The following is a 19,083-nucleotide window of genomic DNA, read 5'->3' on the forward strand; positions in this document are numbered from 1 at the left end:
GGGCAGGAAACTCCCACTGAATTTTTGAAAGCAGCTGTAAGTGTAGGAAAGGGACGATCTCTTTCAGTTGATGGCAGCAGGTCTGAAATTGCTGGCAGAAACCCTCAGCTGAACTGTCACACTTTCATTTTTAACTACTGGAAGACAATTCAGAAATAAAGGAAGAGAGGGCTCTCTGTGTGATAATGACTTCCATGTACATTACTTGGTCCACTTGAGTATGTCCAGTGAAGCCTTTCTTACTCATAAAGCACTCTCTCACCAGAAAAGGACACATCTGTTTGGTTTCCATAAGCTCTCCAAACTTGGGATGCTGAGTATTGAGATTCAGATGGTGATTGGGATTTATTAGTACGTAATTAGTACAGTCCTGTCTTTCTTTTTAAGATCTGGCCAAAGAATGCAGTTTGGAGGCAGATCAGATATAGGTCATATAATGAAGTAAGGGGGAGTATTTCTGCTCTAAGGCTGTAGATAAGCTGGCACATCCTGTTGATTTTTGAAGAGGAAAAAAGGACCTTGGGTAGGTTTTAGGGTCCTGTAAGATTAAGACTTTTTTTAAAAAAACCCAACCAACCAACCAAAAAAACCTCCCATCACTCCAGGTCTCCTATTTGTGGTCTACCAGCCTGGAACAACTTGGGTCTTCTGTAAGTGTAGTAGAGGACAGAAACTGCTGTTAGTTCAACCTGACTTCTCTAGTCCCAAAGTCTGATTGCTTCTTGACACAGGAGAGGAGCACTGTATCATCCTTTTTGCTTACGATTAGCTTGTTCTCATGGCCAGAATGGAGTGTCCTTGGACAAAGACCTGGCACAGGTTCTTGAGATGTCAGCATGGCAGTAAGGAGGTGACTTTCAGGTCCATGTGGCCCCAGGACCTCCTGAAACAAGCAGAAGAGTATCTATTACTGCAGATCTAGATAGGAGTTGGGACAAGAAGAGCAAGTATCAGCAAAATCCTTCTGCTGTGAGGCAGTTTTAAAACTGACCATGAAATTACAATATACAGAGCCATAGGGTGACTTTGGGTAAGACTGAAGCCCAGCCAAACAGCTGAGTGTGGCTGGTGTGACAGGGCTTCACCACCAAGGGATTCTTCTTGGCAGAACAGAAGCAGTAACAGACTTAGCACAGTATCCACAGAGGGTTGTAACAAAGCTTTAGGAGAGGTGCTACTCTCATTAGAAATAAGGTCTATTATTCTACCTGATAAGTGTGAAATTTGTCAAACACCTAGTATTGGTAATAGAGTCTAGCTATTCAGGATCCTCAAAAATGCCGTCAAATAACTATTTCAAACTGAATGCAACTAAAAACTCAGTCATAATCAAAACAAAAAGAAAAATACTGAAGTCGTTACCTGTAGTGAGAAGTAGACAATGTGGCACAAACACATAAAAATAAAAATCCAAGTCATTCAGCAGTATGAAACACAGCACTAAATAGCAATCGCATTAAAAACTCATTTGAGGTGGTGTCACAAAACAGCTTTTTACTGTACTCTGAGGAAAAATTCAATGCCTCATGATCGCTGGCTGCATGTATTTTCCCAGTTTCTCTCGGTCCCAGCTTCTTGCAGGTGAGCACCCTTCAGGAACCTACTGCTACCTCCTCTAATGAACTGTATAGGTCCAGAAAACTTGAGCACCTTGGCAAAGTTAGGTAAGAAATGGAAACCTGGAAGTGAGCTCCATCTTGTACCTGGGGACAGGCTACAACTTCTTTGCATCTAGCTATGAGTTTGCAGTAGAAATATTACCTGTTGGGATTTGAGAAAAAAGAATTGTCAAGGACAGGGTTGTAAAGTTATTCTTAGTGTTTCTTTTTCTCCCATGGCTTCGAAACCCCAGTAGGTAAGTGGACTGAAGCTCCTTGTGGATGTATCATGCTCCTTGCTGAGGGAGAAAAGGTTACCAAAAGTGAAAATGCTTAAAATAATTGTTGAATTTCCACTTACTTGAGTAACAGCTAATGCACTCTGGCCGAGTGTTACACATCTGCCACTGGAGCTAAGAAAATTATTTGTGTCATAAGAAGGATATACCATTTGAGAACTGTTTATAGTCTGTAGGGTGTTATAAGGCAATGTTATCATTGTTGACTTCTGTAATAGCTTCCTTCAGTGCCATGCTCTGATCTGAGAATTGTATGGGTTCCAAACACACCCTTAGCTGAACAAAATGCTAGAGTTTAAGACTTGGTTCTCACTCATTAGTCAACATATTCATGAATCTACAGATGTTAATATATATTGAGCCAAGCCCTAAGTAATACAGATGGCAGTGCATTTGATGATAGTATCTTCCATAATATTGCAATAATTATTTTAAAGTTTTTGTATACTTTGCAATATGAAAGTGCATGTATAAATAGTAGTTACGAGTGCAGAGCCTAACCACTGTTAAAGTACATGTGCAATTTGCCATATGCATAATTCTTCTGAAATTTCTCAACAACCTCAGACACAGCCTTCCCCAAAACACATTTACAGATAATATCAAGGATTCTACAGAATGGCTCAATGCAATATCACTTTTCTGCAATGATCCATGAAAAATGACACAATAACATGTATGATTGCTCCCATATCATAGAATTATAGAATTATAGAATGATTTGGGTTGGAAGGGACCTTAAAGATCATTTAGTTCCCACCTCCCTGCCATGGGCAGGGACACCTTCCACTAGATCAGGTTGCTCAAAGCCCCATACAGCCTGGCCTTGAACACTTCAAGAGATGTGGGGGACCCACAACTTCTCTGGGCAACCTGTTCCAGTACCTCACCACCCTCATAGTGAAGAATTTCGTCCTAATATCTAATCTAAATCTACCCTCTTTCAGTTTAAAGCCATTATACGTTGTCTTATCACTACATGCCCTTGTAAAAAGTCCCTCTCCATCTTTCTAGTAGGCCCCCCTCAGGTGCTGGAAGGCTGCTATAAAGTCTCCCTGGAGCCTTCTCTTCTCCAGGCTGAACAACCCCAACTCTCTCAGCCTGTCTTCACAGGAGAGGTGTTCCAGCCCTCTGATCATCTTTGTGGTCCTCCTCTGGACTCGCTCTAACAGGTCCCATGCAGTACTCCAGGTGGGGTCTCATGAGCGTGGAGTAGAGGGGGAGAATCACCTCCCTTGACCTGCTGGTCACGCTTCTTTTGATGCAGTCCAGGATATGGTTGGCTTTCTGGGCTGCAAGCGCACATTGCTGGGTCACACTGAGCTTCTCCTCAATCAACACCTCCAAGTCCTTCTCCTCAGGGCTGCTCTCAATGCATTCTCTGCCCAGCCTGTATTTGTGCTTGGGATTGCCCCGACTCATGTGTAGGACCTTGTACTTGGTCTTGTTGAATTTCATGAGGTTCACACGGGCCCACCTCTCAAGCCTGTCAAGGTTCCTCTGCGTATCTGAAGTCTATGCCGTCAAAATCCTAATTCAGACATTTGAACCAATTTGGAATACCAAACACATAGAAAGTATTGTCATCTTTACATAAAATAAATAAAAGGTCTGACCCAACCATCTTTGGTCACAAAAACCCCCAAAAAACCCACCCCAAACCCCCTTAAAACCCCAAAAAACAGACCACAAAAAAACCCCTCCACATCAATACATTTTACCTAAAAAGTAAAAATAAGTGAAATAGACCACCTGTGTCATTTTTTCCTTTAAAATTTATGGCATATACATAGAACATGTGACTGTGGTGTACTGCAGTAATTTTCATCGTTTTTAGGGTAACCTGTATGTTTTTTACTGCTCCAAAGTAATTCCAATGTCGTGCCAACAAATCACTTAGTATATTCTTTGAGAAAAGATCCTGCTTCTACTTAGTATGTAGCACATTAAAGATGAGGACCTTCTGGATGAGACTGTATATGCTGTGGTAGTATAAAGTAATAATAGGACCTGTGAATGAGTTTTATGCGACACTATGGGCTCTTTCAAGAGTTTGTCTTAGACAAACATTTAGGACTTCATGCTTATGTAAAACTATCCGTTCAGAAACTTCCTTCTGGATACAGCTGCTCCATATTGCACGTCTCTGATTTATACTAGTATATGTTAAGACAAATGATCACTGTGCAACTGCTCGAAATTAGGTTAATTTAGATTATTTTGCTATAGGTTCTTGACTTTTGCAGACTTTCGATTGAGCTCTCAGCCGGGTTGGCTTCCAGAAAATTGCCCGGATGAGATTTTGGGGGCAGGTGTTAACTGTGGAAACCTACTTAGTATGAAACGTACCTGTCTCGTTGCTACCGACTTTGGAGACGATACTTTTATATTTTTTTTCTGGTCATTGTTCTTCACAAAAGACCTAATTGAAAATATCTGTCAAATCATGTCTCTGGTTTCCCTCTTCTTTCCCTGCTATTAATTGGACATGTATTGTGTTTGTGTGGGAAGGAAGGAGGCTCTATAGCACTATAGCAATATTGCTGGGAAAAGAACATTAAAATGGATAAAGGGATTTCCTAGTGGTATAAATACCTGCACACGACCTCCCTGTGCTCTGGAGCCCTCCTGTGTATGTATATGCAGGTAAAAAGCCTGGAATAGAGTTTGAGCTGCCGTTAATCGCGCAGGACCTGTTCTGTTACAAAACAGGGGCAAGTGGCTCTTTTGCCTGTTGGAGGGTATGACTTGCCAAGCATTTGCTTCATCTGACACCTTTGTACCCTTGAATTCTGACTCTTCTCCCTCTCTGCCTCTGATAATGCATCACAGCGCCGCGGAGTGCCTGCCGGTTTCTAACCATGCCACCAATGTTGTGTCTACAGGTACTTTTTAAAAATAATCTTGCTCTCAGTAACTCTCATTTGTAATGCTTTTGGATGATACGTGTTCATTGAGTTTTGCAATATTTAAAGTGTTTGGTATCAATGCTATGTCAGACTGGGACTATATTAAAATAGAAGCATTTTCACAAAAGTCTGCATGATGAGTGAATCAGGAGCACCCCAAATGTTTGTGTTTTAGCTAAATTTGTAGCTTCTTAGTTTGTTGCAAGATTAGGCTCAAGTATGCTACCAATGCATTAACTTAGAACAGGTTCAAACACTGTCACTGTTGTTACGGCTATATAGTCTTCAATGACAAGTGTCATGTAAATTAATTGAAAGTTTGTTTATTTTGTAATTACAATTTAAAAGAATATAAACTAAATAGGAAATGTATTTAAAACAGGTCAGGTCTAAATGTCATTTGGGGAAGCTTTCAAGAAGGAAAAACATTACTTTACAAAGCATATTGCATACCGAATCAAGACTTAGATTTAAGTGGGATGTTCAAAATTGGTGGCAGAAGTCTCATCAATATTTTTAAATTTTGTGTGTTTGTGTATATAATCCAATTAATTGCATTTAAATATTAGGACTGTGTAGTCACTGAACTATCTGAGAGAGAGACAGAAAGAGAGTTTTCTTGCAGCCTTAAACCTCCAGAAGTGGGATTCTGGAATACAGGAATTGTTGATGGAAAGCTTTCAGGAACAGAAAAAGAAATAGTTTTGATTTGCTTGAAATTGCATTAAGGTAAGAATTTTATTTAGAGTCTTAACAAGAAACGGGCCTTCTCCTGAAATGCACTGGTAATAAAACATTTTAATAATAAGAAAAAGCATGTAAGTAATGAAAACTGAGCATTGGTGATAGATAACAGGATCTTATACATTAAGCAGGAGGCTCAAAATATCCTAATATGGCTGTTGCTTAGCAGTGGTGGTAGGGAATAGGAGAATTTAAATTTTGTATGAGGCCAAATGTATCTATCTGTATCACAGTAGGATGTTCTAGATTCATCTGATTCATAATAAAAAGTATATGGTGACAGCCAGCCAAAAGCATTTGCATGTCTGCTTCGGATGTGGGGTTTGATATTTTGTAGCTACCACCCAAGAACAAATACCACTGTAGTCAGTGAGAATTTTATTTGCAGGATCACATCTAACAGATGACCCTGTGAGAATGGAAGCAGTGACAGAGGGTGCTAACTATAATGAGTAAAGGTTTACAAACTTCATACATAGATTCAGAAATTGTAATAAACAATGCCATTCTGGTGAAAGCATCTAAGGAGAATTTGCGCTCAAAGTAGACGTGGAAGAATTTTGAATAATGACTTACGTTAAATGTCAAAATTTTTTAGAATGCATGTGACAATTCTGCATCACAAAATAAAGGTGAATATGCTTCTGTTCGAATTGTATACCATGTCATACAACGATGTTCTGCAGTATCCTCAACACTTGAACTGTTATAATTTAATTTAAATAGCATCATCCTCACTATGTAAATTTAAATTTTAAATAGCAAGTTGAAAATGCTATTGTTATGTATAAAAATTATAGTCTATGGATTATGAAATAATAGAAGAAAAATCACTAGTAAACACTTAGATCTTATCTCAACAGAAAAGTTAAATTGCTCTAAATGCATTAGTCTTATTACTGTAATCTTTATTTTGGGTGCATTTACACTGGTATAAGCATGCCTGGTTTAGTAGATTTTATATCTGTGTAAGTGTATCTAAACAAGACATTTTCCTGTTATGATTATTGTTATAAAAAACAGAGGTTCTAATCCCTAATTAATTATATTGTTTTGAACAACTGGAGTGTGTGCTCTAAAGTGCAGTTTTACATATCTGAATGTTCACAAACATTAATGTTTAATATTATACTTTATAGCAGTTGTTAGAGGGGACAGTATATGCATTTCTGTGCCTACTTATGCATGAGAAACAGCCATATCTCTCATTTTGCATTCAGTAAAAAATTGTCTGCTTCTTCAGGCACTGGTGATTACTGAGCACAGATCTGAAACACCCCTGTGAAAACACTAGAGATAAATTGTGTGTTTGTTGGTGCTGATGATGGAAAACGTTGATTTAGGCCTAACTTTTTAGAAGAGCCCAGAGTCTATCGTCCTGTGTCCCTACCACTCTGCCAAAGCTCTCTGAAATGTTCTTCGTGGCTTGGCACTTAAGAAAATGTGACTTCTGCATGCCTCAAAGCAAATGTCCCAAACTGCTGCTTTTGGAAACCCAGGTCTTAGGCACGCATAAAATATTGCCTTCCCTGATGCCAGTGTTCGCTGTGGGGTTTGCACGACAGTGAAGCCAATTTTCTGGGAACACGGAGCAAGTTTTTACGTAAGATTAAATGAAATGGTGTGTGGAAGTTGGATGGGGAGAGGAACCCGTCTTCTCCTGGAGAGTTCAATGCTTCCCTTGCTTAGCAGTATATGTAAACTGGGTTATGCCCATAGATTATACTAAAAATAATGCATCAAGACCACAGCATGGCAATTTCTGCTCTTGGCTCAGAGAGTATCTCACTATTTATGCTGGCAGTCTCACCTGGTGCGAGCTGGCTAAGTGCCTAGACTTCCAGCAGTGTTAACCTGATGGTTATAGCCTAGAGTTAAATGCTTACTGAATGCACACAAAAACTACATACAAGGAGACGGTCTGCCTCTGAACTTAGAGGCTGTGGCTTGAATCCTCACACATTGTCTTACCTATCCTGTCTGTTTTGTCTTTGATCCAAACTCCTATATGCTCCTGTATCCGCTTTGCCACGACAACTTTGGGAAACGCTTTGGCAGGCCTTCATTACTCTGTGCCTTCCTGTCATTATGGAAATCAACCGTCTACCTATGGGGTGATGGCAGGTAAGAGACAGACCCTCTACTGGGTGAGCTATTAGCATGTTGATTTTGGTCAGTTTTCCTTTCGAGGGACTGATTCAAGACAGTTGCTTAAAGAAGACAGGACTGGGGTTAAGGCACTAGTAAAGGAGTTAGGAAATTAGGGGTCAGTGCCCAGAGTTTCCCAAAACCTCTGCATCTCTCGGCAAATCACTCTGTATCTTATTTCTCTCTACAAGACTGGGACAGTGCTGCTCTTTTTGGCCACCTATGTCCACTTCCCCTGGTGATCATCACTTTTTGAGGGCCCAGGAGTGATGTACCTAATACATCCATGTATTACCACTACCTGGGGTGACAGAGCCCTGACGAGCTATAAAGTAAAATGGTGGCGTAATGGAAGGATGGCTGAATTCAGCTGGCAGATCATACAGATTATTGTGGATTTTTACACTCATGAATGTATGCTAGGAGTGTATGCTAGCATCCTGCTCAGTTTTCCATGCCCCAGGCTGAGTAAGAAAGAGGAACTGTTATTCTATGCAAGTTCAAGTAGCAGTCAATGAGATAATGTGATAAGCCAAATTAACACAACTCCCAGGAAATAATCGTGACTCAGAGCTAATTCAAAATCAAACTCAGCATTTTATTTCACTTAAGATGAAGGAAATATTACAGTAAGTCAGCATAGATGAATACATCTGCATAGGGATGGTGAGTAGACTTCCTTCACTGTGTGCAAATGTCCGAATGCTCCTATTTCATTGAGCATTAATGTATCTGTTGCAAACATTCCTGGCATTGTTCAGAACCTCGGGAAAAGTTCATAGGTATTAAACAAAAACTATTGCTCAGAAGTTCATTTTGTTTCATTCCAAAATATATACATCTTCATTTTTCTCCTTTCTTTTTTTACCCTTACTTTTTTTTAGGCATCAAGCCTGCAACTCCAGAGATGCTATCAGCAAGTCTCTCCCAGAGTCGCATCTTACAGACATGCAGCATGCCACATCCCAATGTGGTAAATGGTGTCAGCACCCTGCAAAGCAAGTTGTCCTCTTTTTTTTTAGTCTTTTTCTTTATTGTTTGAGAAAGTCTTCTTTTGTGGTTATCCTGTGTGAAGTGTATAAAGTATTCCTATGGGGTTAGAACCTCCAGTGCTGGTGAGAGCAATCGGGGCAGTGAAGACAAGAAAAGTAAATGGAGGAAGGGGTGGGAGGTTAATGAAGTTCTGAGTTCTGCTACAAAGTTTTGCGTAATTTAGAAAATTGGGAAGGATGTCCTGAGAACCTGGAATTTACTGGCTGCTCCAGATACAGTAAATAGCGTTAACATTTCTCCAATGATTTTTTTTCCCCCCTTCAGGTCAGAGACTCTTTAGCTCTATGTACAATATCTAGTGAAGAAACAGCCTTCACTCTTAACTGAATCTCCTTGTTAAGTCTGATATTTGTGAACAAAAGGTAGTATGAGATAGTTTTGTTTTGTCCTTGAGCAATTTCTTTTTAAGCCAGAATGATAATTCTGAATGTGTTCTGGCTTTTGGTTTTTTTTTTTCTTTGAGCTCTTACCGGTATACTTTCGTCAAACAAATTTTATGCTGAAGCTAAACCAAGAGAGTATCTTGTCTGAGCATCAAATGGTATTTACATGGAAATATTCTTTGTACCAGAAAATACAGACTGGCACATTTCGCGTGGCTCAAAATGACATAGATCCATCAATCTTGTTGTGCCACTTAATTCCAGCTGAGGCCTTGGATTGTTATTTGTTTAAGTTTGGACCATTTACCATCTTATTTAAGTGCACCACAGTTTGCTAAGAAATAGGATGGCTGTGGCCTGTGAAAGCGGCTGTTGGTCAGTTTTCATGTATTGGGACAAGAGAGAGACCATATCTCCTAAGAGATCTTTGCTCTTGGATACTTTTGCATGTTATATAATAAATATTACAGACACGGATTATGAGATGATGAAGGCATGTTTTTCTTGTGTAGCAGTAGAGAATAGCTGTACTGAGTTTTCTTTCTGGTGTTGCTCAGGTAGCCTGACCCCTTGCCTTTATAAATTCCCGGAGCACGCCCTGAGCGCCAGCTCCTGTGCCCTGAGCCACGGCTTCACGCCCATGCACCAGTCCCTCCTCACAGACGATCCCACCGCCGCAGACTTCAAGCAGGAGTTCCGCAGAAAAAGCAAGTCTGTTGAAGAGCCTGTCGACATGGACTCCCCTGAAATCAGGGAACTGGAGAAATTTGCTAATGAATTCAAGCTGCGCAGAATTAAGCTGGGTATGTGCTTTATGTCTGCAAACAAAAGGCTGAAAAATTCTAGTGAAAGCCCCATTATTTCTGAATGTTTTACGGTCTAGCCTCTGCAGTTGTCTAATCATAACTCTAATCCTGTCTTGCACTGCCAAACTTTCTCCATTCCTAGAAGACTTGCACAGAATTAATGAACTTCGGCTTTTTGCAACTTAGTAGGCAGAAAGTGACTTTAAACTTTCCTGCCCTTAAATTATTTGCCTTAAGTGCAGAAAAAATTATTGCTGTTCACTAAATTACATTCAGTAGCAGGTACGTTATTTTGCACAGCTCCAAATTTTCTGCATCTTAGGGCAGCACATACTCTAACCTCTCATATCCATCCTCTTTCTCATAAAATAACAAAAATAAATAAGAAAACTTCCTGGTTTATTTTCCTGTGCCAAGACACAGGCACAGCAGCAACTGATATCTTCTTTGCTGTCTGATAACTACTGGGGCTGATGCGAGATGGATTGCATTAGAGGGTCTCCGGTGAGGTGCTTGTCTTTCACTGGCCAATCTTAGCTGAGGACAAAGCTGGACTGAGTCCTGTCTTTCTCACCTGTAGAGGATAGAGGTACCTTGCAAAGTAAAAGCCTGGCTCAGCCTTGTTTGAACTGTACTGAAAAAAAATAACATCCAGTGCTGCAGATTCAGCCCACTCATGAATATTGGGTACCCTGAACAAAGAGTTGCAATTTTGACATTATCGCTTATGACATTACATTGTACCGTTACAAAATAGGGCACCCTTCTAGCTTTATAAATGTAGAAAAATTGTAAGGTTATTCCAGGTATCTATGCATTATCTCAACAGCTAGAAAGTTAGTGTGTTCCATTTGCAGTGTAAAAATAAGGACTGAATCAAAAATCTAGGGTTTAAAATAGTATTTGCAACTTGGTCAGTTTTGCTGTATATCATGTATTTAATGTCAGCTACAGCTGACATGGAAAGGTTTGCTAGGCCCCACGCTGTTAATCACTGCAATTATTACTGCATCTTCATCCTGAATTTGTGAGGGAACAAAACTTCCTCTGATGCAAACAAATGACACAGAGCCTGTAAGGCTGAGCTTAATGCTCTGATGGGAAAAATGCAATTTGCACAGGAAAACTAATCTGAGGTTGAGCTTTACAAGGGAAGACAGAGTTAATATGGGTTGTGGGTCTGAGACTGAGACACACAGAGTTAGTGCAATCAAAATGGAGGTAAAAAGCTGCCTCGTGAGACATTCAGCATCTAAAGAGATCCTGCCTGGTCCGGCACAGAGGCAGAAAGGGAAGATGATGAGCCAGACCCGTGAACGTGGCAGGTATACATTCAAAGCACAGAACGGGGAGCTGCTGTTACAAAGTCAGTCTCTGATCGCTTCAACTTAGTTGTTGCAACAAATAACAGAAGACCAGCGGTGCCACCAGGGATCAGTTTATTGCCATTGCACCATCTATAGAAAGAAAGATATGGGGTGTCTGGATCCTTCTCAAATCCCTAATCTCAGAGTGTAAAAATCCACTAAACCAGAGTAAAACTTCACTGAAACCAACAGGAGACTGAACACATCTCTGAGGTGAGCTCAGAGTCAGCCACAGAGACCTCTGCAGAAAGCCCATCCTGAAGACACTGCAAGCACACACTGGTCATAAGAGTCAGCAGTGAAGGGCTAAGTGTCGAAAGGAAAGTAACCCTTCCTAGAAAGCTGCGAAGTGACCTTTTTTCTCTTTGTTTTTGACAGGTTATACACAAACCAACGTTGGAGAAGCACTGGCTGCTGTGCATGGCTCTGAATTCAGCCAAACTACTATTTGCCGGTTTGAAAACTTGCAGCTGAGTTTCAAGAACGCATGCAAACTGAAATCAATACTGTCCAAGTGGCTGGAGGAAGCAGAACAAGTAGGAGGTAGAGAATTGGAATCCCCTAAATATTGATTTGCATTTAAACCAGAGTCCTGTATATACGTTGAAGGACTCGTATGTGTCTTCCATAGACTGAAGTTTTTGTTTTACCAGTTTTAAATACTAAGGTGTGCTTGTATTAAATTTTAATTAGCTTTTTTGGGTGAGCAAGGAGGGGCAAACTGAAATGCATGGAGGGTACAGCATACCAGAAACATCACTTGGCCTACTGAAATTCAGTCCCATCCCAGCAAACTAGCTCCACTCCTTCAGTGTAGGTCAGAGCTGTTATTAGGATCTGCAGGATAGCCCATTTAGCAGCATACACAGATTCTTCGCTAGCAAAGGACTCTTCCTTCCAACCTCTGGCATGAGAGACGTGGCCATGGGGGAAAAGATTTGAGTTCAGCTGAGGCAGTGGTCTTTAAACCCTGAAGAAGAATAGCATGGCATAGAGGTTTTTGATGCAACCTTTTTGCTGCTAGAGGATTCCCTTCCTTTTGCCCAGTTACTTTCCAGTTGCAGGAAGAGTCATGGGGTTCGCTGGGCAAAGTGTACTTTAGAACGGGTTCACTGATTGAAAGAAAATGGGTTGCCTTGAAGAACAGCCTTTTCAGCTGGATGAATTGTGATGCTGGGAAGCAGCATGCCTGGAGGTCACAGCGAAAGCCAGGACTACCACTGTGCAGCACTCACCTAGCATGAGACGAAAGAGAAGATGATCTTAATGCTATTTTTTGGATTTGCCATTGTATTCAACAGTAGGAAACATTGTTAAACAGCTGTTTCTGCCACACATTTCAGTTTCCTTTGAACCAAATGTAGAAAGCTTCCTTCCACTGTAACTGCACTAGAAACCAGAGGCTCTCCTAATGTGGCCAGCACATTGCAAGAATCACTTGTGTGGGGCTTGTGGTGGGTAGCAGCTGCTGACCGCCTGAGCAGCGTTACAGGCTTGAGCTGCAGCGTAAGATCATGCATGCAGGCAGCGGCCTCTGAGAAGCAAGGGGGGACTTGTCTATCAGAAAATGGGGTGGAAGAGGCAGATGAATAAATGGGGTTGGGGGCCAAGGCTGTATTTCTGAAGAAAGAGGGTGAGGTAGCTGAGGGGTATGGAAATGGACTCCATCTCCCTAGACTGTACCCCACAGGGTAGGAGGAAGAAGGTACGTCAAAGGAAGGGGCTGAAGTACGGCTCCGCAGGTACATAGGCACAGAGACAGCGCTGTTTGCAGCTTTACCAGTGGCGCACCATTTTCGCTTATAACCATTTATAGCTGCAGGTAAAACAATGACCAACCACCTTAAAGAAAGAAGTGCTCCTATGTGTGGTGCTGCTCTTACTCAGTGGCATTATCTGTTATGCTTTCTTCTGTCTTCAAAGAAAGGAGATGCTTCTGCTTGTTTTCCATTCTCTGTGGAAGGTAACTGCCAGGTTTTATTTTGTTTTTAATACAGCTTTATACAATGAAAAAGTTGGAGTGAATGAGCGGAAGAGGAAACGCAGAACCACCATAAGGTAATAAATATTTAGGGCGTTACATGTTAGAAACCACTTTGGCTAAGATGCTTCTTTTTCTTGGGTTTAAAATCAAAGTGTTATTTTCTATCAATGAATCTCTATAGCTGTGTTTCACTATTTTGAAACATTCCAGTGAAAAATAACAGCATAACCATCCAAAACCCCAATTGGCTCCAAATATACTACTTTTCCCAATTGAAGACTTTTTTTTCAACATACGGCAACACACTTTAATATGAAAAAATATTTTATTCCAATTATGCCCAAATTTTATGATAATATATACAGTGAATAAGGTATCAGAGCACCCTTGCTTTCATTTTGGGAGGTTCTACATTATACCAAAATAAATTGCGTTATTTTGCCAGAGAATTGAGGTCTGGGAAGTTTGAGGGCAAGCTTTTATATGTAATATTGCATCCCTGTCCCTATCCTCTGTCACTGGATTATTTGGAGTTCCCAAAGAAACCCTTTAATGAGCAAAAGGGAAAAAAAGGGAGTTGTTCTGGGAACCTCCTTCTCCTGTTTCTCACATCTCTGGTGGCCAACATCTACCATCTATCTAGCCTCAGGTCCATATGGAAATCAAGTAGGCTGGTAAATCATATTACAAAAACAATTACCAAATAGGCAAAATGAGAACGTGGGGTATTTCATTCTCTTTTAGATATCCCAGACTCTTATAACCTTTGGTGAAGAAGAATTCACTCAGGGGGCCTCCAAGGAGCTGTAGTATTCTTCTACAGGAAAGGAATTTGGCTGCTTCTGGGCACATTTCTGGTGCTGTCGGGCCCTACCTGTTACAGTGAAGTGCCTGTTCTTTGAACAGGGATCATTCTCGATGGGCACTGCCACCTCCCGGAGACGTAGGCTGCTCTATTGTCCCACAGCCACAACATGTACCTTCTCCTCTCACATTCAACTTGAGATTTGTTTTTTGAGTCATAGAATTATAGAATAGTTCGGGTTGGAAGGGTCCAACGTTCCACCAATGAGCAGGGACATCTTCAACTACATCAGGTTGCTCAGAGCCCCGTCCAGCCTGACAAATGTTTCCAGGGATGGGGCATCTACCACCTTTCTGGGCAACCTGTTCCAGTGTTTCACCACCCTCATTGCAAAAATGAAGTTATATTTCTTCCTTATATCTAGTCTAAATCTACCCTCTTTCAGTTTAAAACCATTACCCCTTGTCCTATTGCAACAGGCCCTACTAAAAAGTTTGTCCCCATCTTTCTTATAAGCCCCCTTTAAGTACTGAAAGGCTGCAATAAGGTCTCCCTGGAGCCTTGTCTTCTCCAGGCTGAACAACCCCAACCCTCTCAGCCTGTCTTCATAGGAGAGGTGTTCCAGCCCTCTGATCATCCTTGTGGCCCTCCTCTGGACCCGCTCTAACAGGCCCATGTCTTTCCTGTGCTGAGGACTCCAGAGCTGGACACAGTACTCCAGGTGGGGTCTCACCAGAGCAGAGTAGAGGGGGAGAATCACCTCCCTTGACCTGCTGGCCATGCTGCTTTTGATGCAGCCCAGGATATGGTTGGCTTTCTGGGCTGCAAGTACATATCATTGGCTCATGTCCAGCTTTTCATCCACCAGTACCCCCAAGTCTTTCTGGGCAGGGCTGCTCTCAATCCCATCATCCTCCAGCCTGTACTGATGCAGGAGTTGCTCCAACGCATGTGCAGGACCTTGCATTTGGCCTTGTTGAACCTCATGAGGTTCACATGGGCCCACTTCTCAACCTTGTCTAGGTCCCTCTGGATGGCATCTCATCCCTCAGGCGTGAAAACCGCACCACTCAGCTTGGTGTCATCTGCAAACTTGCTGAGGGTGCACTCGATCTCACTGTCTATGTCCTTGATGAAGATATTTAGCTGTACTGGTCCCAATAGGCACCCTGAGGGACACCTCTTGTCACCAATCTCCATCTGGACATTGAGCCGTTGATCACTACCCTCTGGATGCGACCATCCAACCAGTTCCCCATCCAGCAAACAGTCCATGCATCAAATCCATATCTCTCCAATTTAGAGAGAAGGATGTTATGGGGGATGGTGTCAAAGGCCTTATAGAAGTCCACATAGATGACATCCGTAGCTCTTCCTTTGTCTGCTGATGCAGTCACCCCATCAGAGAAGGCCACTAGGTTGGTCAGGCAGGACTTGCCCTTGGTGAAGCCATGCTGGCTGTCTTGAATCACCTCCTTGTCCTCCAAGTGCCTTAGCATAGCTTGTAGGAGGATCTGTTCCATGATCTTCCCAGGCACAGAGGTGAGGCTGACAGGTCGGTAGTTCCCAGGGTCCTCCTTTCTACCCTTTTTAAAAATGGGTGCAATGTTTCCCTTTTTCCAGTCACCCGGGACTTCACCTGACTGCCAAGACTTTTCAAATATCATGGAGAGTGGCTTAGCAACTACATCAGCCGATTCTCTCAGGGCTCTGGGATGCATCTCGCCAGTCATATCACCTTTGATATAAGGAATAAAATGAAGATGTGATTTCTCTCTGACTTTTGAATTAAGTATTCCTCTGAGGGGATGCTTCTCAAGTAGGAGTGAATTTGGGATGGGGGTTGCTTCATAGTTCATTTGCTCATTACAGCACCTCACAAGGGATGAAGCTTCACTCTTGGGAGGCCAGTTTCTCCTCTCAGCTTCTCTACAAGCCAGTAAGGGCTTGAGTGGCAGTGCTAAGACCTTGCCTAGTTTACGCAGTATGGCCTGCATGAGAGCTGTGAATTGAGAGCATCTCTGACCTAGGTGTTTTCCCCTGGCTAGAGGAACCCACTGAAGACTGTTCATCTAACATTGTGGCGTTTGGTGGTGTTTTTTAACAGCTATGGAGAAAATCAGTCCTCATATTAAGCATTTTTTAATTTTTCCTGCTTTTACATCTAACCCCACTGCACTGGGAGTATCAAATATGGCAGATTGTCAAGGGCACAGATAATTGAGGGGAAGTTCAGGACCAAATCCTATATAGTAAGAAAATATTAAGTGTTCCTTTGAAGGCATATAGGACCTTAGTTTGAAGACCTGAGGCTAATCAGGCAGATAGACTTTATCTGAACTGCAGCCTTACTCTTAACAATTCTTAATGGATGTTTGAAGGCAAACTAGAGGTAAAACAAAAGTCCCACACACTAAACTAGGTTAGTCATACCCTGAGAAAAAAATATGTAATTTGAATTTGTGGAGGCTATTTTATTTTTTACTTTGATCAAAGTCTAAGAAGCTTTAGTCAAAAATGAGGATGTTTTTACACTTCTGTGTGTGCAGAACACCATGCTATTAATTAGGTAGTTTTGGTAACATTAGTAAATATTGCAAAATTGACCTGTAAATGAAAGACCAACAACATATTACAGATGAAGTAATGAAATAACTAGAACCCCAGCAGATACTTTGTGTATTTCTGTAACAGCAATAACTGCACCTCATTTCCAGAACAATGCATGAAGTGCCCTCTTGCGTCCAAAGACATTACAGCTACCGCTGAAGCTAGTTCTGGATGCGTCCTGGTGGCACCCAAGCATGGCGCAGATACTCCGTGTTTTCTGAGAATATGTAACACAAACGGGAAGCAAATTCTATCTGACAATAAGAAAAAATAGTAGTCTTAACTTCTTTTGTTTGTTGAACCACTCAACTTTGGTCACTGCTGACTCTGAGGAATAGATTAAGGCAGACTTTTAGAAAATGTGATGATTGCTAAAACAGCTTGCCATAATCTCTGTGACTTCTAGAAGTACTCCAGTGCCCTCTCTATAACAAAATGAGATGTAGAACTTGATACAACATACAACATTTCCCAAATTGTAAGTGATGGGGCTCTTCCCCTTTGTAAACCCAAATGATTTGATACAACCAGGTAACCCCAGTAACGTGCATTTGCTGAAACCCTACGACACTGCTGTGACTGGGGCAGAAGGGGTGGCCAGGCTTGTTCCAGTTCCTGTGATGCCATTCATGTCTAGTTAGTAGCTGTATCTCCTAGAGAACATCAAGAAGTACAAATATTTCATGATTACTACTGAAATTGCACCAAACTTGATGCTAGCTTTGCCTTTAAATTACTCTGTGCTGAAATTCTGCATGATGTTTGTGTCAGCCAAGAACTACAGTGTACTTAAAGCTCTGTGGGTTTCCTTTACGTAGAAAAAAGCAAAACAAACCAAGTGACTACCTTCAGTGCTCTTACTTGACCCTTCTCCTGAACTAGCGGTGAAAGCCTGAATGTGTCAGAAATGTTTTTAAAGGTGAAATTTTATCCCTTTATCCAGTATTGCTGCCAAAGAAGCCCTAGAGAGGCACTTTGGAGAACAAAGTAAGCCTTCTTCTCAGGAAATTATGAGGATGGCTGAGGGGCTCAATCTTGAGAAAGAAGTTGTGAGAGTTTGGTTTTGCAACAGAAGACAAAGGGAAAAAAGAGTGAAGACAAGTTTACATCAGAACGCCTTTAGTTCTATTATCAAGGAGCATCATGAATGCCGGTAAAGCTTTTCCATGTATAGATGTGGATTTCTGTTTTGCTTTTTGTAAATATTGTAAATACCATGTTGTTTAAAAAAAAGAAAAGAAAAGAAAAAAGAAAAATCAGTAAACCACTTGTTTCTCTTACAAGCTGGCCGGCTTCAGATGTAGTGTGTTGTGGAAGACCCAATTTTAATGTAAAAGGTTGGAAACAAATTAAGTGCTACTGCATATATTTAAAGAGTTGGAGGTCTCTGCTTAACTGCAAGGAACCTATTATGCATTGTTCAACTAGAAATACTTTCCAAGTTGCCCAAGTACTTGCAGTTTCCCTGTACTGTGCCTTTCTTGCATCTGCGGTATATTTAATGATTAATGGAGGACCTTGTGGAGGTACCCTAAGTATCAGGAAACAAAGCCTTTGTGTTGTATGTGAAGAAAGGTTCCAATGCTTGATATTGGCAGCTATAGTATTGAAAGTAACTTGCCTCTGCATATCCATGCATGTTTTGGCTTTACCGCCATCCCCCCCCCATGCTAACTAGCTAACTGAGCTAACCTTTGCGAGATTGTAAGCCATTAGGCACATGGCAGGGTCCCATCTCCAACAGTGAACACTGAGCATCAGTAAGAAATTAGAACTTCAAAGAAGAGAAGGTGAATAAGTGACCTTAAACAAGCAGCAGCAGTGACACTGCTGAATATCTCGTTATGGCCAAGGATGGGATATACCCATGGGATCTTGTGGGACTGCCACTAGATCTGAGGGCCAGGTAGAAGGATGCTAGCTGAAGACTTGCCTTTCCAAAGGACGGCTCAAACTCAGCTACCCACTCACAACAGCTGTACATCTCCAAGTGAATCATTTCAGGTAAATTCCTTGTGTAAGTTCAGGACAAAGCCATTAGAAATGTGCCATAATTGCTTTCATTATTTACGGTAGAGTAAGCTTACCAGCATGGAGGTGTCAACACTGTTCCTACTGCGTGCTCTGTCTCTGCGTACCACTTAACCACCTTAAATGGGTGCCAAGTAGAAGTGACTTTGTTTTACGCTTGTCATCAAAGGTAATTCTTGCTAAGTTATTATATGCCTTAAAGTTTGATTTAGATAGCTATAAAAATTGGGATACAATTTACCTTATCTTACAAGACTTTGTGATTCGAGGGGGAAAAAAACTAGAGAATTATCAGGGTTTTTATTACTGTGGGCTTTCTCTGCATTGTATTTTTTTCTGATTAAAT

The 19,083-nt window shown here is 41.4% G+C and overlaps 1 protein-coding gene across 5 annotated transcripts in view; it reads left to right on the forward strand.

The window, feature by feature from the left end:
* Window positions 1–17,863, forward strand: part of POU1F1 (POU class 1 homeobox 1) — a 73,878-nt gene extending 56,015 nt beyond the window's left edge. Inside the window, exons 1-7 of one of the 5 annotated variants that reach the window (XM_075491842.1) lie at window positions 4,641–4,782; window positions 6,794–6,799; window positions 7,609–7,674; window positions 9,692–9,937; window positions 11,686–11,850; window positions 13,305–13,365; window positions 17,650–17,863. In XM_075491842.1, coding sequence (XP_075347957.1) covers window positions 4,641–4,782; window positions 6,794–6,799; window positions 7,609–7,674; window positions 9,692–9,937; window positions 11,686–11,850; window positions 13,305–13,365; window positions 17,650–17,863 — 900 coding nt within the window. Of the gene's footprint in view, window positions 1–4,640; window positions 4,783–6,793; window positions 6,800–7,524; window positions 7,675–8,582; window positions 8,701–9,691; window positions 9,938–11,685; window positions 11,851–13,304; window positions 13,366–17,649 lie in introns of those variants that run through there. The other 4 variants (XM_075491838.1, XM_075491839.1, XM_075491840.1 and 1 more) reach the window with 4 other exon arrangements.
* Window positions 17,864–19,083: the final 1,220 nt, after the last annotated feature.

The sequence above is a fragment of the Mycteria americana genome, chromosome 1 (assembly GCF_035582795.1).
Source record: "Mycteria americana isolate JAX WOST 10 ecotype Jacksonville Zoo and Gardens chromosome 1, USCA_MyAme_1.0, whole genome shotgun sequence".
Classification (NCBI taxonomy): Eukaryota; Metazoa; Chordata; class Aves; order Ciconiiformes; family Ciconiidae; genus Mycteria; species Mycteria americana.